This window comes from Schistocerca americana, chromosome 5, assembly GCF_021461395.2.
Source record: "Schistocerca americana isolate TAMUIC-IGC-003095 chromosome 5, iqSchAmer2.1, whole genome shotgun sequence".
In the NCBI taxonomy this organism is placed as follows: domain Eukaryota; kingdom Metazoa; phylum Arthropoda; class Insecta; order Orthoptera; family Acrididae; genus Schistocerca; species Schistocerca americana.
The window spans coordinates 38,694,816-38,719,295 of NC_060123.1; the positions used below are offsets into that span (position 1 = coordinate 38,694,816).

At 39.3% G+C, this 24,480-nt stretch overlaps 1 protein-coding gene across 2 annotated transcripts in view; it reads left to right on the forward strand.

Moving 5' to 3' along the window:
* The window catches only part of LOC124615826 (retinoblastoma-like protein 1), a 173,145-nt gene extending 156,354 nt beyond the window's left edge, over positions 1-16,791 (forward strand). The window contains exons 16-18 of one of the 2 annotated variants that reach the window (XM_047143971.1): positions 11,094-11,296; positions 15,028-15,195; positions 15,287-16,791. In XM_047143971.1, coding sequence (XP_046999927.1) covers positions 11,094-11,296; positions 15,028-15,195; positions 15,287-15,454 — 539 coding nt within the window. In that variant the 3' untranslated portion in view covers positions 15,455-16,791. The remainder of the gene's footprint in view (positions 1-11,093; positions 11,297-15,027; positions 15,196-15,286) is intronic. The other variant, XM_047143970.1, reaches the window with a different exon arrangement.
* The last annotated feature ends 7,689 nt before the right edge of the window (positions 16,792-24,480 follow it).

Genomic DNA, 24,480 nt, shown 5'->3' on the forward strand with positions numbered 1-24,480 from the left:
CACTCATTTGAGATGAAAAGACTTCTTTGTAGGTAGACCAAATTCCTTGTGGGAAAGATTTGGCCTCTTCTATGTTCATAGGCCCTGTTATTGGCTGAACCACTTATACGAAGCTTCATCCATAGTTTCTAACTTAAGTTTTTTTAAAATTTGCCTAGCATCTAAACTTTTAACTGAAGCAAGATTGTGTCATAAATTTTTCCAGCAGTTGTTTTTGTTTTTTATGTAGTTGAAGATGCGATATTAAATTTACTCATAATATATTTTCAGTTCTCACATTTTTCCTATCTCCTTACAGTGTCCAGTTTTTGGTAGGTCATCAGTGTCACATCTTGTTTTGCTGTTTTAGGCACACTTCCATTCTGTTTGTAAAACGTATTCACTGCACACACGAAAATTTTACTGCTCTATAGTCTGACAATCTTACAAGTAGCTGAATACTGATTCGGTATAATGGCTTTATTAAATAAAAATGCACAGTACTGATGCAAATGTAAGTATTGTAAATTTAGAATCCTTGGATACTAGCACAAAGCTAACAATGCATCCGACTTCTCTTGGCGAGAATACAACATGAGGCAGACAATTGTTATTGACGATGCGCCATGGCGGGTGGTTCTTTTGTTTCTCAGAGGTGTCTGACTGTCAACTGTGCCAAGCTAAAAATATGGGAAAATTCCTACTGTACTAATTTACCATCACAAACCCTAAAATATGTATTGTCACCAAAAACTTTTCATGGAATTCATTGTATATTTAAAAAATAATCCGGAAGAGTAGTTTATTCGTTACTTCCTTTCCGGACAAGATATTGATGCCAAGTGTTAGAACCAACTCATCCACAACTGAAGGGGGTGAAGCAACTCCAGACACTTATCAAGCCTTTGCAGAGCCATGGCAGATCTTTGTGAAAGTGAGTCTTAATCATCATCTTATCACTACCTGTTAGAGATTTTTCTATCACAAAGGTTTCAACATGCAGTATGTTTTCTATTTGTTCATTAAAATTGGATTTTGTCATAGAGCACCATTTTTTGAAAAATGTATTGTTGTAAGTATTTGTTAAAAGCTGAAATGTCAGAAGAGTTGGTTCACTAATGTAAGGTTTTACTGTACTGTGTCAGTTTGCATGTTAATATGAATTCCTCTATAATGCCACAGTAATTCTACTGGTGATACTGTCCTCCATCTTTTCTATTTTGTGCTGATTTTTCATCTCGACATAACCATTAGTCCTAACAGTTACTGTAATCTGTTTTGCATATTCTAATCGTGGTCTCTCTCTTTTTTTTCCATTCTAATGCTCATTTTAGTACCTGGTTAACCATTCATGTATGCCTTGGAGGATCCTGTACTAACCTGCCCCTTCTTCTGGCAAGCGTTTTCTGCTGACATCTTTTCTAGAACTTTCTCCATTTCATACATTTGTCCACTTAATTTTTTTACACGTCTTCAAAGCACCATATTTCAAAAGGTTTCAGCTTCTTCTTTGGATTTCCAGTTGTCCACATTTCACATCTATTCAATTACATTCTCTAAATGTAAACCTCCTTTTGATATCTTTCTTATATTGGCCATCATGTGTAGTCTTGCTCCCTGGGTAGCACATCTTCCAACTATTGTATTGTTTCCAATTTTGATGTTAAGCAAGCTGTTATTCTCCTTTCATCATCTCTTTATCGCCCCATCTGTGGTCAGTTTTGTTTTGAAGAGTGGTAACTATGCTACAGATTCCTTCCAGAATGTTTCTAAGGCTACATTTACACTGCTGGCACTTCACGACTTGCTGCTGTCACATTACCACATGTTTCTATCACGTTACTGCTTGTGCAGGCATACTGCTGCTTGCGGGGAGTCTTTTCCCTGAGTGAATGGATTACTTGCTGTTACATGAAGTGAAAAGCAATTTTCTACGTTCTCTGATAACTATTACTGGTTTGTTCACACAAAAAATATATCAGCAAGGAGAAAGAGGACAGTGCACCCTTTCTTTGAATGCAGAACATTCACACTGCAGCTACTTTCACCAGCTATAACAACAGCTTAAAAATTACCCAGAGCAGTTTTTCAGACATTTAGAAATGCCACAAAAAATTATTCAGTTTATTTTAAATATTATTGAACCAGATAAATTAAACACAGAGCCTCGAAACAAGACCAGTCATAAAAAATGATATATGAAGAAAGGATTGGCATATGTAGCCATCACATCCTTTTTATGCTCCATGAGTGGTGTCTTCGTGGCCCCCTCTCGACCTTTATTCACCAGTTTCTGTCCCACCAGCTGTTCCGAGTTTGGGTTGGCACCATTCTCAGCTCTCTGCAGACCCAGGAGAATGGCATTCCACATGGCTGTGTATTAATTGTCCTTCTTTTTCTCATTGCTATTAATGGATTTAGGCCTCTGTCAGACCATTGGTCACCCCTGCCCTGTATGTGGATGATTTATGTATTTGACTAGCCCCCACTAGCTCTACCTCGGTGGCCTCTGTGGAATGATGCCATCCGGCATTCATTAACGTGGACACTCTCGCACTGTTTAAAGTTCTCTCTCCTTAATTCAAGGGTGGCACATTTGTGTCACTGTATTATGGTCCATCCTGATCCTGTGCTCTACCTCAGTGCCCAGCATCTGACTGTGGTCCCCCAGTTACATTTGTTGGATCTTGTTTTTGACAACAAGCTTATTTGGTTGCCCCATATCCATCATCTGAAGGTTGGCTGTTTTCCTAAACCCAATGTCCTTTGCTTTCTAGCCCACACCTTTTGGGGTGCAATTCACTCAACCCTTTACTGGGCATCATTCTGTCTCATCTGGACTATGGTTGCAAGTTTTTTGATCAGCTGCCCATTCCACACTGTTCCTCTTGGACCCAGTTCACCATCCTGGTATCTGTTCAGCCAATAGTGCCTTTTGCACTAGCCCTGTCAATAATCTTCTGGTTCATGCTGGGATCCCTTCCCTTCCCTTCCCTTTTGGTTCGGTGGTCCCGGCTCCTTGTTTCATATGCAGTTGCTACCCATTTTTCCTCTGCTCACCCCTCCTATTCCATTCTTTTCATGGCTTGCCTCTCGGGTAGGTTTATCAGTTGGGCTCTGCCTTACTTTTCTCTGCCGTGATTTCCGTCTCCCCTCCTTGGCCTCATCTCCATGCCTGACCTCCCCTCTTTGGTTAATTCTTTGGCCCCAAATTCAAGTGGATCTCTTCAGGGCTCTGAAAGCCTCCATCGCTCCAGTAGTGTTCCATTGTATGTTCCAAATGTTCTTATGGGAGTTTCAGGATGCCACTGTGTTTTACACCTATGGCTCTAAATCTGCCGATCATGTGGGATATGCTTTCATGTCTTCTGTTGGCACAGAATGCCATGTCTTGCTGATTGCCACATGTGGGGTGTTCACTGCGTAATTGATGGCCATCCTATCGAGTACCTCTGTTTAATAAAACTTTCCCCTCTCACCCAAGTTTTGCTATATAAAGACTTAATGGGTTGCCTTCAGGCTATCGTTTAATGTGTTTTCCGACACCCCTTGGTCTCTGCCATCTACGACCTTCTTGCCAGTTGTGGAGATGCTTCTTGTTTAGTTCATTATCTTTGTGTTCCCGGCCGTGTAGGTATCCCAGGAATTGACATGCTGATCGTCTGGCTCGGGTGGGGTGGGGGCCGCCATCTACCTCACAATCCCAATGACACCTCTGGGGCGGATTTGCAGCTTTACATCAAACCTCTTTTTGCTCAGTTGTGGGCTGACTCTTGGGAGGGTACCTCACTGTCTAATAAACTTCATGCAATCAAGGATATTCCCGTCACACTGTGTTCTTCCCACCACTTTTCCCAGCAGGAATCCAACATCCTCTGTCATCTTCATATCAGCAAATCTGGGTTGACTCATGGTTTATTACTTGACAGTGAGCCACCCTCCCCTTTGTAGTTATGGGCTCCCCTCTTGGTGATCCATATTGTGCTGGATTACCCCCACCTTTTGCCCCTTTGCACTAAATATGCCCTCCCACCTACTTTGTCCTGGGTGTTAGCAGATGCCTCTTGCATGGGTACATCTGTCCTCGGTTTTAGGCATTGGAGTCCCTCAGTTAGTGTTGGCATTAGTTATACAGGCCTAGGCCTTGCCTCTATACCAGCCAGGTTCTCCACGCCTTTTCCCTATGCTTTTTTCTGAAGTTTTGTTTTCCATTTTCTTGTGTCTTTTTCCCCTGGTGTTGCCCCCTTGTGTTGTGATCATGGTAGCGTGTGGGAACCAAAACGGTTCGGTGGTAGTGCTGGTGTCCCATTATGCTAAGTGTTTCTGGGGCACCCCTGCGCTCCTCATTTCCCCTTACTCCCCTCCTGTGCTTTTCTCTTCCTGCTATGCTGACATTACTTTTACCCTTTTGTTTGCCCCCGTTTTCCTTTCCCTTCCTTGCTGTTTGTGTTGTTTTTCCATTGATTTTTGACACCTTATCATGGGGCCAATGACCCCGCTGTTTGTTACCCCCCAACCAGCCACAAAAGAGCTGGAGCATTATGTCCAGTTTTACAGTGGGTTGACAAACAAAAAGAGCACATTGTGGAATAGCAATTTAGACAGGAAAGGGAGGGATAAAGTAAGAGAATATTCTTTACTAAATGAAAGACTGAAATTCAGCTGGGAGCATTTAACGGTAATAGGAACTTGTGCACAGGGGAAGGGAAGAAGGGAGAAAGAGATCTATATTATGAAGAACTTCAGAAACAATGAGGACCGTGCAATTGTAGCAGGAGATTTAAATGCTGTATTTGGAAAGGAGTCAATTCCTAGTTTAATCTGTAGCACTAAACCACTATCCTAGAACCCATTACCATTTAAAGACTGCCTATCTAACGACTCTCAGGGGCAATGTAAATTTCATTTTCAATATTTTGTGTAATTTACAGAATTTAAAAATTTTGAATGCTATCATAAAAAACCTACTCAGCAAGAGGTATAATCTTAAGTTAAAAGTGTAACACAGTAAGTTAAGTATTAAAAGTTAGAAGTCGTGTGTTTGCCTTGAGGCAGTGGACAATATTCATCCAGTAAATGAGAATATCATTTAGTGACTTGCAACAAACTTTACACGTAATTTCAAGCGTTAATGAAGTTTCTCTCACTGATGCCACCTCAAAATGATGAACTGAAAAAGTTTATCACTTACTATATTTTCACTGTTTATGTGTTAAAAGTGCTACATCAGGCATTACATTTTGATTTATTATAACTTACTAACTCTATTCACAACACAATTTGCAGACAGTATCCCCATATACCAGTGAAGTACCTAGAGAATTATATCACTGTATGATACGAAGTTCAGGAGATATGACATCATAAACATTTAGATGGGTGACAAACTAGCTTTTGCTTAAAATGGGGTGCAGTGAAACTTCAAAATCATGCATGATATTTTAATTTATTACTTCTTTACTACTGCGCTATTCACTATACACTGAGATGACAAAGTCATGGGATGGTGATATGCGCATATACAGAAGGCAGTAGTATTGCGTGCACAAAGTATAAAAGGGTAGTGCCTTTGTGGAGCTGTCATTTGTTCTCAGCTGGTTCATGTGAAAAGGTTTCTGATGTGATGATCACTGCACAACAGGAATCCACACACCTTAAACGTGGAATGGTAGTTGGAGCTAGGTGCATGGGACATTCCATTTAGGAAATTGTTAGGGAATTCAGTATTCTGCAATCCACAGTGTCAAAAGTGTGCCAATAACTCGAGATTCCATGTGTTACCTCTCACCACAGACAACTAAGTGGGCGATAGGCTTCACTTAACGACCAAGAGTAGCGGCGTTTTTGTAGGGTTGTCAGTTCTAACAGACAAGGTACACCTTTTGAAATAACCACAAAAATCATTGTGGAATGTATGACGATTGTACCCGTTAGGACAGTGTTCTGAAATTTGGTGTTAATGGGCTATTGCAGCAGACAGCCAATGCGAGTGCCTTTGCTAACGGCACAACATCACCTGCAACATCTCTCCTGGGCTTGTGACCATTTCAGTTGGAACCTAGATGACTGGAAAACATTGGCCTGGTCTGATAAATGTCAATTTCATATGGTGAGAGATGATAGTAGGGTTAGGATGTGGTTTAGGATGTGGCGCACAAAACCATTGACCCAAATTGTCAACAAGGCTCAGTGCAAGTTGGTGTCAGCTCAGTAATGGTGTGGACTGTGTTTATATGCAATGAACCAATCACTGACCGGAAATGGTTATGTAAGGCTACTTGGAAACCACTTGCAGCCATTCATGGACTTCATGTTCCCAAACAATGGTGGAATTTTTATAGATGACAGTGCACCATGTTACCGGGCCACAGTTGTTTGCAGACTGGTTTGGAGAACATTCTGGACAATTTGAGCGAATGGCATAGCCATCGAGATCGCTCGACATGACTCTTAGGTCAGTTCATGCACTAAATTCTGCACTGGAACACTTTAACAATGATGGATGGCTATAGAGGCAACATGGCTCAATATTTCTACAGTGAACTTCCAACATCTTGTTGAGTCCATACCAAGTCGAGTCGCTGCACTGTGCCGGGCAAAAGGAGGTCCAACACGATATTAGGAAGTATCCCATGACTTTAGTCACCTCAGTATACACTTTACAGGCAGTATCTGCAACATATGCCTGCAAAATTATATCATTGCACAACAATAGTTCAGAGCATATGAAATCATAAACGTTGAGATGCACAAAAATCTTGAAGAGCGCAAATTACCCTGGCTATATTCTCCTTGTTCCATAATGAGAGCACTTAATGACTTCCAACGAACTTAAATCATAATATCAAGCCTTTCGTAAACAATTTCTGTTACATGCCCCAAGTTGAGCAAATCTGAGGGAATTCAGAACATTCAATGAACTGAAAGTAATCAGCACCTTTTCTAAGAAGAAAAACGTTCACAAATTTACATGATCTGCATGAGGCTACCGTCAACTAATAAATTATGTGATAGTTAAACGATGGTTAGGTCCAACGTTAATTGTCACTGGTATATATAGAGGAAGGAATATAAATACAGACCACTAACATGTGAAAATCAAAATTACAGCTGTGGTCAAGATGGAAGAAGCAGACAAAAAATAAAGATGGAACAATTTATACCAAAGATTTAAGATGGCTAAGGTGATCTATATCAAAACAACCTCACACAACTGTTCAGTGAAATACCTACTAGTGGTCTTCAGTCCAAAGACTGGCATCCATATCAGAGAGGACTGTTAGCAGACATTGAATATATACAAAATAGTGCTGCACAAATGGTCACAGGTTTATTTGACTCTTGGGAGAGTGTGAGGGAAATGCAGGAAAACCTGAATTGTCAGACCCTTGAATATAGCTGCTGCCAACCATCCTGGAAAAGCCTACTTTCAAAATTTGAAGAACCAATATTAAGAAATATACTACAGCTCCTAGCTCTTAAAGGGATTCTGAAGACAAGATTGGATAATTATAGTGTGCACAGAGGTATTTTAATACTCATTCTTCTCCCTCTCCATACACAAATAGACGGGGTAAAAACAGTAATATGTGATACAATGGGAAGTATTCTGTCACACACTTCACAGTGGATACAGTGTGTGGATGTACATGTAGGTGCAGGATACCAGAGAAGCTGTGTAAACGTGGAGTGATTGTCTAAGCAGCAGCAGGGCTGGGATGACCTTGAAGCAGCAAATCACAGTTCATGTCAGGATTGCCATTGATGATCATTGCTACAAACACAGGCCAGTTTGATATCTTTTCCTGGTGTGTATTTGAATGAGCAGCAATATTGCAGGTTAAATGCTCTGGTGAGACTCAGTGGACTTGTTTCGTCATTGCTGGACAATGTTAGTGAAATGAAAGCAATGAGCTATGTTGTCCGTAAACATTAGCAGTGGAATCTGTTCCCCTTAAAATTTTATTCCTCTCTGAAATTTTCTTTTACAAGGGTGGTTTGAAAAGTTCTCGGAACAGAATAGAAAAAAAGTAGTTACATCAGTGAAACTTTGTTTTATTTTTCAATGTAGTCTCCTTGTAGATTACTGCATTTGGTCCAATGATTTTCCAGTGCCTTGATCCCATCTCGAAAATGAGTTTTCTCCTGGCTTGCAAAATAGTTGTCTACTCTGGCTATCAATTCTTCGTTTGAAGTGAATCTTCGTCCACCAAGAAAAATTTTCAGTTTGGGGAAGCGATAGAAGTCTGATAGAGCCATATCAGGTGAATAAGGCGGATGTGGCAGCAATTCATACCTTAGTTTGTGTAATTTTGCCATGGCGATGGCACATGTTTTTGATCCAGTGTCAAGAGTCGTGGCACCCATCTTGCAGAAACTTTTTTCATTTCTAATTCTTCTGTTAAAATTTGATATACCCTGTCATATGACACCTGGCAAACAGGAGCAATTTCATGCACTTTCAGTCGGCGATCCTCCATGACCATTTTGTGCCCTTTTGCAATGATTTCTGGAGTAGTGACACATCTTGGCCGACCACTGTGCGGGTCATCATCTTCAAGTTCTCCCTATCAAATTTAAATTCATTTGTCCACTCGGCAACAGTTGAGTATGAAGGAGCAGAGTCCCCCAGTGTATTCTGGAAATCGGCATGGCTGTCTTTTGCTTCCATACCTTTTTACAGTACATGTGTTCTTCCTCTCGACGAGAAAAAAAAACTGCATTCAAGGTCTGATACAAACGCACATTGGTGTAATTATTACCACATGGTGGTTTTCACCATCTAAGTGAAACACACAAGTCCACACACACCTGCAATCATCTCTTCTGTAGTTATAAACCTTTCTGCTTGTCTCTTTCAATTAAGCAGCGAAGGATCTCCACAAGCTTTGCCTTCCAGCACAGCACGTGAATACGCCTGAAGTCACTTCACCCAAATTACAAATTCTAAAGTGTGACCTGTAGAATTGCTCCCCCTTTCTTGTTCATCTGAACTACAGCCCTGTTTCCAGTGATCATTAGACTAATCAGATGTTAAACTCTAGGCGTACTTATTTGCCTTCTCATAATTGATAAAACTTGCTGCATAAGTTAAAAGTATTTGTTGGATTTTGCCAATTGGTAAACACCTCACGAAGTTTGACCAATACGGTTGACTTTGCATTTGGCAACCCTGGTTTCCCTTAGCTAGAGCTAAGCAACATCATACAAATTATATAATAGGGGGAAACATTCCACGTAGGAAAAATGTATCTAATAACAAAGATGATGTGACTTACCAAACGAAGCGCTGGCAGGTCGACAGACACACAAACAAACACAAACATACACACAAAATTCAAGCTTTCGCAACAAACTGTTGCCTCATCAGGAAAGAGGGAAGGAGAGGGAAAGACGAAAGGATGTCGGTTTTAAGGGAGAGGGTAAGGAGTCATTCCAATCCCGGGAGCGGAAAGACTTACCTTAGGGGGAAAAAAGGACGGGTATACACTCGCACACATGCACATATCCATCCACACATATACAGACACATGCAGACATATTTAAAGACAAAGAGTTTGAGCAGAGATGTCAGTCGAGGCAGAAGTGCAGAGGCAAAGATGTTGTTGAATGACAGGTGAGGTATGAGTGGCGGCAACTTGAAATTAGCGGAGATTGAGGCCTGGTGGATAACGGGAAGAGAGGATATATTGAAGAGCAAGTTCCCATCTCCGGAGTTCGGATAGGTTGGTGTTAGTGGGAAGTATCCAGATAACCCGGACGGTGTAACACTGTGCCAAGATGTGCTGGCCGTGCACCAAGGCATGTTTAGCCACAGGGTGATCCTCATTACCAACAAACACTGTCTGCCTGTGTCCATTCATGCGAATGGACAGTTTGTTGCTGGTCATTCCCACATAGAATGCGTCACAGTGTAGGCAGGTCAGTTGGTAGATCACGTGGGTGCTTTCACACGTGGCTCTGCCTTTGATCGTGTACACCTTCCGGGTTACAGGATTGGAGTAGGTGGTGGTGGGAGGGTGCATGGGACAGGTTTTACACCGGGGGCGGTTACAAGGGTAGGAGCCAGAGGGTAGGGAAGGTGGTTTGGGGATTTCATAGGGATGAACTAAGAGGTTACGAAGGTTAGGTGGACGGCGGAAAGACACTCTTGGTGGAGTGGGGAGGATTTCATGAAGGATGGATCTCATTTCAGGGCAGGATTTGAGGAAGTCGTATCCCTGCTGGAGAGCCACATTCAGAATCTGATCCAGTCCCGGAAAGTATCCTGTCACGAGTGGGGCACTTTTGTGGTTCTTCTGTGGGAGTTTCTGGGTTTGAGAGGATGAGGAAGTGGCTCTGGTTATTTGCTTCTGTACCAGGTCGGGAGGGTAGTTGCGGGATGCAAAAGCTGTTGTCAGGTTGTTGGTGTAATGCTTCAGGGATTCCGGACTGGAGCAGATTCGTTTGCCACGAAGACCTAGGCTGTAGGGAAGGGACCGTTTGATGTGGAATGGGTGGCAGCTGTCGTAATGGAGGTACTGTTTTATATATAAAGAAGCCTGTTTCAAAATTGGGTACCTGTAAGTGAAAGCAGTTTACACATAGATTAACAACAGCATATGCAAGTGTACCTGTAAGAATGCATGTCCCTCCAAGCCTCCAGCTATGGAGCCTTCATCTGTCAAAATTGCAGTGAGAAGCCAGTCTCTTAGCAAAGCCTTTCATTAAGATAATTTACCAAAAATCTTCATGTGCCCTTTAAGTCATCAATCTCCTCATAGGGAAGAGAGTGACTGAAAAAACAGTGACTGAAAAAACAATGTCAAGGAAATGCACCACATTTGAAATTTTATATAACTCCAGGACATCATTAGTGTCCTGTAGTTAAGTGTGAAAATCAGAAATCTGAAGATTTAGGATTTAGTCATCGGTCACATATGGAATTTTTTCTGGCACCTGACAAAACTCTCTTCTCAGTTAGTTATTTACATATGTGACAGAAAGAAAAAAAAATCTGGAAATGACTCAGAGGGCTTGAATAGGTAGGAAGTCTTTTTCTGTCTATAACAGCAGTTTTGTGTAATCAGCAGATGTGATCCACTCTGTATCAAAGAGTAACTTTTCCTTTTCAGAAGATGCCAATGTAAATGTGCGTTCATCAAGCACTCTACCTGTCACGCAGCCCTCATCAGCTCCTCCTACACCAACTCACCTGGCTGGCACGTCAACGTCTTTTGAATCGGGAGACCGAGGAGACCTCATAAAGTTTTACAACACTGTCTATGTGCAGAGAGTTCAAGCCTTTGCAGTTAAATTTTCAGTTCGAGGCTCCCAGGTAGGCCTTAACGTAATTTGCATTACCTCTATTCCTAATTGTATACGTTTTATAGCAGTTGTTTATTTCTTCATAGTCTATATTACAATGATCTTAGATGTGTTTAACTTTATGTACCATAATTAAAAGTAAATATGACAATGGAGAATTGTGCGTGGAATACAAATAATGAATGGGTTTAAAGTATTAATTCAGTGTATAATTGAGCCAATGAACAATCAAGAGACACATAAAGAAGACTAAGCTTTCAGACAGCATCGTTCTTCAGAGCTAACTGATACTGAACATACACGTGCATGGATACATTGTCCGTGCCAACTACATTCTATTGAAGTTGTAGCTCCACTGGGGTGGGATTGAGTGTGTAAGAGGCGGTGAGAGAAGAAAGGAGTGAGGAGTCGAGGGAAGGGTGGTTCACGAATGGGGCAGAGGAGCAGCAGAAGGGGGGAGGACAGGAATGTAAAAATGGTTAGCTCACCATACCACATGGCAAGGGGAGTTGGGTACGGCACACAGTGAAGTGCCAGAGTGAATTGGGAAGGGAAATAGAACAGAGGAAAATGAAGTCTGTGGAGAGGGGAGGGTGAGCGTAGAATGACAGAAGTGGGGCGCAGTGATAGAGGTGGATCTGAGACAAGCTAGTGGAAATAGAGGCAAGGAGGGTTGGAAGATTGAAGGGTGTGCTGCAAGGGCAAATCCCAGCTACATAATTCAGAGACATTGGTGGATGGGGTATGCTGACACAGATTGTGAAGCAGCCAACTGAAATTTAGTACGTTGTGCTCAGCAGTGTATTCTCCGGCTGAGTGCTCAACTCTACTCTTGGCCACAGTTTGCCATTGATTATTCATTTGACCGAACAGTATTTTATATGGGCATGAGCAACAACCACCTCTCTATTGGAATGAATGTCCAAACAGTGGCTGAGGGCAGAGTTGGTCTTCCAGTTGCGGGCTTTCAGTTAAAAATTATGTAGTGGCCCTCAATTATGTGCCCTCTGATCCATAGTTGAAATATTAAAGGTTTTGGCTGGTTTCATTGTCTAGGGGCTGGGGTATGTAGGTGCCGCATTACAAGCCAAATACTGCTGAGACTACAGCATGGATATACACATGAATTGAATGGTCGAAGGTTCCTATCATTTGGCAATGGCGAATTTTGAATGTAACATAGGAGTTTATAAATGAAAGATTGCACTTAAATAAAATCTGCAGGTACTTTTTTTAATGACTTTAAATGATGAGTATGATAGCAGTATCACCTTTAAGAATGCCGTTTATTACTGAAAAACACTTATTAGTGTCAATGGTCCAGCAATTAAATAAAATATAAGTTGGATAACAGGGAAACAATAGAGTCCTACTTTAAGTAATTAGTTATGAGCAGCAACATAGCTCGTGAGATATTCACTTCTAAACACATACTATGTCTTCACTGCAGAAGCCATGGAAATCTCACAAGTGCACAAGTCAGCACTACGAAATCTTTCTATCTCCCGCGATCATGCGCAAACTGCTCCACTCTCCCAGTCTTTCCTACGACCGTCCGTTGCGTCTTCCCGTCAAGCACTCCCCATGTCCTGTGCGACCCAGTGCTCCTCCCCCACCTCCATACAGTCTCCCCATTCTTCGGTAGTCTCGCCTACCATAGTAACGAGCGCTGTGATTGGCTAAAGCTCTCCCACCATGTCTCCAAGCCAGCGCACACTCGCAAACATATTGAAACACAAACAAAGTACTGGATTTACATTTAAATAACTTGAAATTAAATAAATATTCCTACATCTGGACCATAAACACACTCTGACACACGTTATTAAATACATAAACATATTAAACAAACATATATCAAAGGAATAGAAGCAAAAGTAGACCAGTAGCCTAATGTCTCTGTGCTTTCTAAAACACAGTAAATATTTGACCAATTTCTTCATGAATAGTATATATCAGATATAAACAAAGATATAGACGATAAAATATATTTATAAGCATGCTGCTACTGTGTTTTCGTGTAACTGTGGAGTACTTACTGCCTGATATGATCAATAGTAATCGGCCACTTTGACCTCCAATAACTCATGTACTATTCAAGTTACATGCCTGTAATTCATACCAATTTAGGTTTACACTAATAGCTTTCTAAAGGCACGTCGATCGACAAAATCGGATGGACCATTTGGATTTTGGAAATTCGTTGCTGCGTGTTACTTTCATAATTTACAATCAGATACTAAATTTTAAACTAATAAAGATATTGAAAATCTGATTACACCATCAGAATTGTGCAAATAATGGTAATGTACATGTTTCTTTTTAAGGTATCATGATTCCTCTGACTATTATTAACTTCTACATGAACTGTGAAATGTCTGCTGTTATGGTTTCACAAAGTCCGCCATCTTTGGCACTCCTGGCATACAAATCTCTTTCATCGACACAAAGCACAATCGTCACAGCATCAACATGCAATTCTCAGCCATGCGGTCGGCCTGGACCACACGCTGGGGCTACTTCTCTTGCTCCAGCTAACGTTTGGCACAACGCGGTTGCTGACAAACCCCGGCTTGCCGAGCGGTCCGTGCGGCCACGCCAACTCCGAACTTAGAATATTTTCAGGGCACCACAACTCGCCCATTACCTCACACAGTAGTAGAACAGTTGCTGCATAAAATAGGAAAGGGCTGTACAAAATGAAACTGAGATGGGGAGAAGTGATACAATACGAGATGGGTTCTTACCGTACATGATTGAAGTGCAGTGTCAGACAGCTAGTGTACGCTCTGATCAGAAGCTTCATTCTAATAAATAGCACACTGTTTGGCACTTGCCCACTGGGAAAGTTACTGTTAAGTCACCAGTCCTACAGGCATGTAGGCAGCAAAAAAGATGAAATTATTTTTTGAGGCACTGAGAAGGTAGGGAAAAGTGCTGTGTGACATAATAAATTCTTCAGATTAGTTCTGTGGCAGTTGTGAAGAATCAAATTGTGTTCATAGGTGAACTATTTCTGCATAGTAGTTTCAGATTTAGTACTGTAGAAACATTCAGGATGGTGAAGCAAAGTGAAATATCTACTTAAGATTTGTTACTCAAGTAAAGCGGATACTTCACTCAGACAGTGTGATGAAATTTGAATGGGAAACTTTTGAGGCAAAGAGAGAGAGCCTATGAAAAGATATTTAAAAAAATTGTTTCATTGAGATTTAAATGCTTGGCAAGGTAGTGTTTAAGGAGATAAGTTGGATGGGGAAAATGGGAGGAGGTGAGAGCCACCACTTTTGAGGTAGGAGAAGTGTGATAACTTTTTTAAAATGAACTTTAGTTTGTAGTTGTAATGTGACGTTTGCTTGATGCATAATACCATACACTGGAACATGAAAGGCATGTGCACTATGTATGCCTACAAACATAGTGCAAGTGCCACAGTGCCATTGTTGGTTTCAACAATAAAATATAAGGTCTGATGCTTTTTGAACAGCCCTCATATTTGAAGTATATAAGAATGAGATACAAAGTCATATATCTGACATTATTGCACATCATTGATAAATTGCCCTTAGCTCAGTGAAGTCCTTTGTGTCCTAAGAGCTGCATAACCATTTCTTTTGCGTAAATTTTCTTACATCTTAATAGCTACTAGGAATATCTAAAAAAACTTGTTCTTGGCATGACAGTTCTTTGATGTATGTTAACATGTAATAAGTAATGTTTTGTTGTTTGAATGTTTTACAGCTAGAAAATCTCACACTTTCACCTTTACCATTAACGAAGAATCAGCCAATGTCACCTCGAAGAGTTTCAGAAAAACATTCCGTTTATATTAGATCCTTAGAACCAAAAATACATCCCACATCGCCTATAAGGCCACTCAGCTATTGCTTCAGCAGAAGCCCAGCAAAGGTCAGTAAGTTATCAGTATGTCTCAGGTAGAAATGTGCAGTTGGTAATTTTATGGGTTAAGATAATATTTTTCATTTAGAAATTTTTTCAGGATCTTCGAGAAATAAATAAAATGATCGATGCTCGAAAGGTAGGAAAGAGGTTGCTAGTAGATGATACTTTGGATACTACTGATGGAGTTCCGAGCAAGAGGCCAACCCCAGGAGTTGCTAAGAAACTGCAAGATATTATGGGTGATAGATGGCAGGTTCAAGACTGAAGATGATAAAAATGTTTTGCTCCCTCTTGTTGTTCTGTCAGAATGTGTAATAGAAGACATACACTCAGAAAATGCCTGAGAAAAATGTTTAATATTAATTTTCAGTTCATGTCAAAAATTGAGACAAAGCAAAATTGTCAATGACTTGTCTCATTAAATTATTTTTACTGGCATTTGCCACGTTTGTATTATAATGACAAAAATATTTTACTTCAGATTTCATTGTGGAAAATTGTTCATTACTTTTGTATTTGAGATTTACTCTTTATGGTGTATGACTTTAAAAATTTGAACATTAATTTATGTAATGGTCTAAAGGCTGACCTTAGTCTAACAACATTTATCTTTTTTGGGGGGAGGGAGGAGGATGCTAAAGATGTTGTACATTAAGCAAAGGGATGAATGAGTTTTAATTAGTTGACACTTTGTTTTGTGTGTTGTGTAAATTTGACTGGCAATGATTACGTAAGTGCAGGAAAATATTCCTATGCATAAATAATGATGAACTTCTTTCTTCTCTTTTGGATATTTTTTAGAGTACTTGTTGCTTTTGAGCTATTGGTCACTTTATATTTGCTCAATATTTTCAAGCAGAAGTGACCAAAAATTGGCAAATAACTTAGGCATTTCTAGCACGTGGTATGTCACTGCATATCCTTAAGTAAGTACTGAAAAGTTAATTATGGAAGAGAAGTTTCATTTGTGATCGTTCTGTGAAATTACAGTAACAAATAATGCCTGGAAACTAGACACACTGTTGATAGATGTATTCCTTTGTTGTGAAAGACAAGTTTCTCAGAAAGTGTAATGTTGCCAGGAATTCTCCAAAGCAATATGCTCCACATATATCAATTTAAGAATAAATTTAAAATATTCAGGTATATATTAAATACAGCATGTTTTACATTGCAAGGGTAGTCTTTTACTGCACTTTATAAGTCTCTTTCAAATATGTGTACACTTTGAAAGTTCCCCTCTTTCTTTTATTACACAACAGAGGAAAATTGTAAAAAAATTTTCTTGTTTGGTGGTCAGCCTTATTTTAAGTTCCTGTAACTGTTTGCAAATTATGCAGCAAACAATTGAAAAGAAAAAAGTCCTTTTGTGCACTGTCTAAATTATGTACATAATAATGAAGAGTGTGTGTTATGTTTCTTTTTCCTTCTTTTTTGCTTACAATGTGTGTAAATTTTCAATCACAGTGACAAAGATTTTATTTATATTAAAATATGTTAGTAAGCTGTGATGATAAAATTTTATAGAACTGTTTTTGAGTTCAAGATGTACAAATGTTGAATATGTAATTTTTTTAGTTCTATTATACCAGAAAAAATAATTTTTCAAGTTATTGTTTGGCATGTGGATGCATTGTTACATTTATTTTGAAATAAATCTTTAGATATAACTTTATTAGATTACCATTTGTTTATTGCATCACCCTAATTCACTTTCTGTGCCCTATGAACTACAAAGTTTTGTGTATTCACAATGACCTTAGTGAGTGGGAGGGGGGGGGGGGGGCGGCTTCTTCCAATTAAGTTATTGCTGTCAATAAAAGGGGCTGTCATTACCAAACCTTGCAATTTCCACTATTTCACTGCTTCAAACTTTTCAATCTCCAAATCGACCAGTGATGGCTGAATAATGGTGGCCACCTTGCATTCCAAGCACTACTTGGTTGTTATGGTGAGTTAGGGTAGTGCTTCAAAGATTTCACATCAATTGATGTGAGTAATTAAGTAAATTTTAATTTTGTTGTGTAAAATGGACAGCAGTGAAACTTGTAGTTCAACAGTTCCTCCAGGTTCATCATCAAAATCTGGAAAACAGATTAGACAACCGGACAAATGGCAAAGAAATATGAAAAACAGAGATTAGTATCGAAAAAAAATTTTATGATCCTATTACCTCGTGCATACTGGTACAATGGCTGCATGTGATGGCTCTATGTAAATCCATTTGTTTGGACTTAAGCCTTACTCTTTCCCAGGTATGTGCCAAAGAATCTACCGAAATTCCCAAAGTGCAAACACAATACCAAGGCTCTGCAGTGTACCAAGCTCGGGATGTCTGAAATGATGACACTCAAAAGATTATTATGCTTCTAACGAGGAAATCGGTCAAGATAATTTTATATTAAGAAATATTGCTGTCACTTCAGTTGCATGCACAAGGCCAAAAAAATGAGAAGCATCAGTGTAAGGCACATCAAACCACATACCTAGTTAAACACAAAAGAGCTGAACCCCTGCCAGTGTGCTAGAAAACATTTCATAATATACTTCAAATAGCCTGATCAAGGATGGACTATGAGGCCAAACAATTTGGTGTTACTGGACTTTTCCCTGTAGAAAGAAGAGGTGGAGATAGAAGACAAAGTTCATGGAGTGTACGAATGCTGTTATTGGATTCCTTTCTTCTCTTATATGTGTGGAGTCATTATTGCAGAGGTTCAACTGTGCAGAAGAATCTGTCATACACTCTTAATATTACTAAACTCTAGAAGATGTACAATGCTCAAGCTACGCATGCTCTAATCATAAAGAAGTCCCTTTTTAGGAACATGTTTTCATTAAAATTTAATCCTGGATTGTGGAGTACCCAGAACAGATAAGTGCTCAACATGTATATCATTAAGAGTGCAGGTAAGGAAAAAAAATTAATCCTAAAAAGAAACTGATCTAATGGCTATTAAAAGAGCTGAAGTATTTAATGGAGCACTGCATTGCCCTAATGAAGATTTATTGATATGCTCTAGTGATACATAGAAAAAGTTGGTGCTGCTTAAAGTGCCAGATCAACAGGCTAATCACTGTAGGCAACTTTACATGTGTAATTTTACAGTAGTGAAAGGGACATCAAGAGCTCCTCTGGCATCTAGCAATTGTTCCAGCTACATTTGGAGTTAAGATCAGCTCCCCAACGGAGCTAATCAGGTCTCCTCTGTCCTTTATCATTGCTTACAGAGTATAAACAGGATTCAGTAAGACCAGGTTAGCATCAGACAGATACTCTGCTCAAAACAAAAATACAGGTCTATCTGTGCATGAACTGGTTGTTGACAGCTCCATATATTTGTACTAGAACTTTACTTTCCTATTAATGGACATTCAGTTGAGCTCATATAGTATCACAAATGTCCTTTAGGAGTACACAGTGACCTTACATACTGTGTACAAGGTGTGGCTATAAAATAATGGGACTTTGCTGTCAAACATTTATTTGAAAGACGTAAATATTTACTTATTGTTACCCTCAATATAATCCCCTCTATCCCTACAACTTTCCATATGAATTTTCTATTGATGAACATTGTGTGTAAGTCTTCATCTTTAAGCTCCATGATGACAGGTGTCACTTTTGTTTAACTGCTTCAGCGGATTGAAATCGTGTACCTTTTAATGCACAGTAGATCTTGGGGGATAGATAAAAGTTACACAGTGTAGGTCAAGCGAACAAGGTGGGTGGTCTAACACTGGGATGCTGTACTTTGATAGAAAGCTCTTCACGGACAATTCACTAAGAGCCAGTGTGTTGTCTTGATGCAGAACTCGTGACTTGTTCTTCCTCAATCAGTGAAGTTGAGTCCTTCCAATGTGTGGATTGGTTCTCAGTTTCTGGATCATAAGTGAAAAACCAAGATTTGTCACATTATCAATCTTTCCAATAAACTAGGATGGTGCTCAGAGTGTCAGAACTACATTTTCACAGCCTTCTTATTGTTTGAGTGTGAGAATTTTTGACATAAGTTTTGCACACACTTTTCTCATGTTAAATTGGGTACGTAAAACTTGCGTTATGCATTATTTGTCAATTCCTATATTTTCAACAATCGATTGAATAATCATCCGACGGTCAGATTGAATCAGATTACCCACTTTTTTGTATTTTCATCCGATTTTGATGTTGAAGGGTGTTCTGAGTGTGAGTCAACTTCGACCTCTTCTCGCCAACTTGAAAAAGCTTAAGCCACTCAAAAACTGATGTACATGATAAACAGTCGTCGACATACACTTCTTTTAGTAAAATATATGTTTTAGTGACAGTGTTTCCAAGTTTAATCTGAAACTTAAAGACAATTCATTACTCTGTTATTACACTTTATCATTTTTTCCCAGAAAAACAAACAGCTCTTACACAAATGAAAGCCTCGACCACACTGGTTTGTCCACAAACATCAGAAATGCCACATTCGATTGAGGCTTCACAGCTATTGATCATTCATCTTTGGCACTTCTTTACTTATTCCTTGACAGCACAACTCCAATTATTTTATAGCCACGCCTTGTATAGAACATTAAACTGTTGGCCCCCATGGATGGCTCAGTGTGTCAGTTCAAAGGTTAGAGGATGACAAGGGTATACCTTCAAACAGCACCATACCTAGTAAATTATTGTGGTGTTCAAACCAACTTTTTCTTATCACTGTCGCTACAGAAAGTGAATTTTATCTGTATCTGTTCTATACAAGGTGTGGCTATAAAAGGAATGAGACTGTTGCAGAGTAATTGTGCCTGCGCTGAAGATGAATGACCAATAGCTGTGAAGCATGAAGCCTTCTCAGGTGAATGCGGCATCTCTGGTGTCTGTAGACAAATCAGTATAGGCATGGTCTTCATTTGTTTTACAGCTCTTATTTTGTTTTGCCAGAAAAAATGATAAAAGTGTAATCATAGAGCAATGAATTGACACAGTCTTACATTCGAGAAGACGTTGAAGATGACTGCGCCTTCAACATAAAAAAACAGATGGAAAATATCAAAAAAGTGGGTAATCTGATTCGGTCTCAAGAAGAAAAGAATAGCTACTCAAAGGAAAGGTTGAGACCAAAGAAATTAACGTAAATTATGGCCAGAACCCTGAAAAAATTTTTGATACACATTGCTCAGGTACTGAGGAAAAGAATTTAGGCCAATGTACAACATAATCACCATCTTTGTTCACACTGCTGCTAAGGCAATCTCAGTGACAGCTGGACTCCCCATACAGGTGATCTGTGCAAATATTTTAACTTAAGTGAAACAATTTTAAAGCCTTTTCAAAATCTCTGAACTCAATCCCTTCTTGTGGAAAGAATGCTACAGGGGATGCATAGGGGTTATTACCTGCCATGACATACTTACTGCTGTAAAAGCTGCTAATGTCCCCAGTTACCTTTTTTCTGTTATGGAATAGACAATCCATTTAGGAGTTCTTTTACTTTGCCACCCAAAAAGTTGTTTTTCCTTCCATGCCGAATGGTAGAACTGAGAAGTCTAATTTGTTTGTATGTCCAGTACACTTAAGTAAGACCTTCCTAGAGTTTTTCTACCATTTCCATCTAACTTGTAACCAAAGAAACTACAACAGTCATTTTTCAAGAGGAAATGTTTTAACAATATATTTCTTCCATAAAATATAATTTGTAACAAGACTTAAATACAAAAATAGAGAAGCATTCACTCCCAGTAAAGAACAAAAACAATAAGAAAACTTGGGTGGGTGTGTGTAAAAAAATGTCTATGTCTACACATGCCACTTAAGCTTACATCTTAGCTGGTATGACATGGTCCATATGCTTCTTGAAGTGTAAATGTCAGTTGTCTTTCAGTTATGTTCTGATAATGATATTTATAAGTTTACTTTTTATTTGTGTAATCTTGCGAAGTTATTTTTGACTGATTCGGCTCCAGCAATTCTATATGTTAGCAATGGAATTTCTATTTCGCAGAAAGTCAGTGATTACATTTAACTTTTCAGAGATAGTATCCCGTGATTTTAGGCAAATCATTGTTTTGTGTCAGTCACAATAATGTACCCTTTCTCTTTTATAGTGTCAATAAAATTTTTGATGTATTTTTATGTTTATAATCTGTTTGTTCATTGAAGACATTTTCTGGGCATTTTTCTGTATGAATGTATTTCCATTTCCTCCAAAATGTTCACTGTGTGTCTTTTACCAGATAAGCCATCTAGATTCTTCCGCCTGACACCAGTTTCTCAGAACTACACAGTTTGGAACTGGCATTACTGTCCTTTTAGTAACTACTCCTTTCTTCACTCTCTTGTATTTTCTATATTTTTTTTATTTTCTGACCTGTCTATTGTTCACTGTCCGTCCTCATATGTCAGGCACTTAGCTTTCCACTCTTATTAAGTCTTGCATGGTGTTTTGTCTGTAATCTTCATCTTGCTTATTACTCTATCTTCCACCTTTAAGTGCTCATCCAATGCAGTCTCCAGCAATCAGTCTTTTCTTGTCTCCCCATAAAGTAAGCCTCCTCTGTGGGTGACTTTTCCAAAACTTCCCCATTTCCTAAATCTTGTCACTCCTTTTTCTTCTTTCCTCCTCCTTCCCCTTCAATCCCTCTGCCAGAATCTTTTTTATGGGTTTTCTCCTGCCGCCACTTGGTGAGTAGGTGTTTTTATCTGTGCAATGATACAGGGTGTATCAAAAAGAATCATCCAATTTTTAAAAAATCGTAACTATTATGTTATTTGAGATACATGTATGAACAACGTACTGTTAGAAAGAGCAAACTTTCAAGTTGTACATGGTTCCCATTAGGTAGCAGTGTGTCCCCACTCCAGTTCTAATAAAAATGGTTTCAGACATCAGAAAGGATTTTGTGTTATGCATTTTGCACAGTGCGTGTCAGTAATAACTGTTTAGCGTGACTTTTGTATTAGAAATGATGTGGATCCACCTACAGCACACAGCATTAGACAATGGCATGAACAATTCCGATAACAAGTTGTTTGTGTAAAGGCAAATCGCCGGGCCATCCCTGAGTGTCTGACACAGATACCAAATGCATCCACTATAGTTTCAGGAGGAGTCCACAGAAATTCATTCGCCACACAGCTCGGCAGCTCAACATGTCCCCTGATGTCCGTCTGCCGTGTGTTGTGTCAACTTTTACAAATGAAACCACACAAAATTCTGCTACTGCAAGCTCTTCGTGAAGGTGACAAACAACAATATGTGGAGTTCTGTAATTTTGTTCTTGGCAAGATGGAGGATGACAGTTTTCTTCCATGCTTAGTGTTTAGTGATGAGGCAACATCCCATTCAAATGATAAGGTGAACCATCATAATGGGGTATGGAACAACCACATGAAGTTGTACAACATCAGAGGGACTCTCCAAAATTTAATGTGTTTTATGTAGTTTCACAGAAAAAGGTGTATGGTCCATGTTTCTTTGCCGAGAACACTGTTACAGGAAGCTCATATCTCAAAAAGGTAGAGAACTCTTCCGTTTCCCACAATTGGAGATTCAAATGACTTCATTTGCCAACAGAATGGGATACTGGCATTTGGAAGTCGGAAATTTTTAAATCTAAGGATTACTGAACGACGGATCAGTCGTACTGGACTGAATGATTTGGCCTTACATTACTCGCCTCCAAGGTCACTGGATCTGACAGTATGTGGGGGTTTATAAAAGACTCTGTTTATGTGCCTCCCTTATCAACAACAATGAATGAATTGAGACAATGCATAACAGCAGCTGTGGAAGCTGCAACTGAAGACCTACTTGCTGCAGTATGGGAACAATTTGAATACCTCGTTGACATATGCCGTGCATCTCTAGGGGGTGTACTGAACACACATGAAAATGTATGAAGAAAAAAAAAAATTTGAGCTTCTCATTCATCAAAAAACAAAATTTGTTGTGCATGTTTCTTGGTTTCAGAAATATAGATGTGCCAAATCGGATGACTTTCTGGTCTACACACTGTGTTATAACTTAACCAACTTATTTTCCATAATCTCTACAAAGAGGTTTCTCCTCCTCTAGCTCTCTCCCTACTAAAGTCATCCTATCTCTGGAGGCCCTTTATCACATGAGCATCAGAAACTCATCCATATTCATCCTGAACCCATTCTTTTCTACTATAGGATGTTGTCACCATACTCTTGGGATACCATATTTGAGTGATATTTATAATTTACTGGGTTTTATCCTAGCCACTGCTTAAATTTTGAATAAAAATCATCAGTAATGGCAGCTGAAAATATCCAGTATGAGGAGTCACCCCTGTTCTATCAATAGTTGTGTGAAAAAAGGTGGTGGAACAGAAAGCTGTCCCTGAAAGATGGAAGAATTAGCAATGATACCAGCATGAGGGTGCAGAAGGCTATGGAAACCACTACATTAAAGACACACAATGCTTTTACACAGGACAACTGGCCAGTAATTGAAGAAATTGTCTTGATGTCATGTCCCTCATTTAGACCTCCAGGAGGGGACTGCCAAGAGAGATGTGACAATAAGAAAAAAACATTAAATGTATGATGAAAGGATAACATTCTATAAGTTGGAGTGTGACATGTCAAAAGTCTGAATGTGGTAGGGAAGCTAGAAAATCTGAAAAGAAAAAGGCAAATGCAAAGACTCAGTTGAGTTATAGGGGGAGGGGAGGGGGTTATGAAGTGATTGGTCAGATGAATATAGCAGCAGCAGTCGAGAATTAAAGAGGAAGGTAAGGCAGAGAGTGAGTAACTGTGAAGAGTTTTTCTCATCAGAATCAACAGCAAACCAACTCCAGCAGCTACTGTTTGGTGTGCAAGTGGAAAGTGAGAAAATAGATAAATTACACTGAGGACATTGAACATGTAATGCCGTATGTAAAGAGAGATTAAAACCTAATGATCATGGGTGACTGGATCTCTATAATACTAGAACTAATAGAAGACAGAGCTATGGGAATGATGCAGGTGTAATAAATTTCAGCTAGCAATAGTAAGTACACTGTTAAAAAAAATCACAACAGAAGGAGATATAGTTGGAAAAGGCCTGGAGACATGAGAAGGTTTCACTGAGTTACATCATATTCAGACAAAGATCTCGAAATCAGATGGATTGTAAGGTGTATCCAGGAGCAGATATAGACTCGGATCACAATTTAATATTTATGAAGGGTTGACTGAAGTTTAAGAAGACAAATTTTAAGTACAAGTTTTAAGCTGCACATACTATTTATTTATTTACTCGTAGTGGTACAAGTTACTCGATAAGCTCATTTCAGTGTTTTGTCATT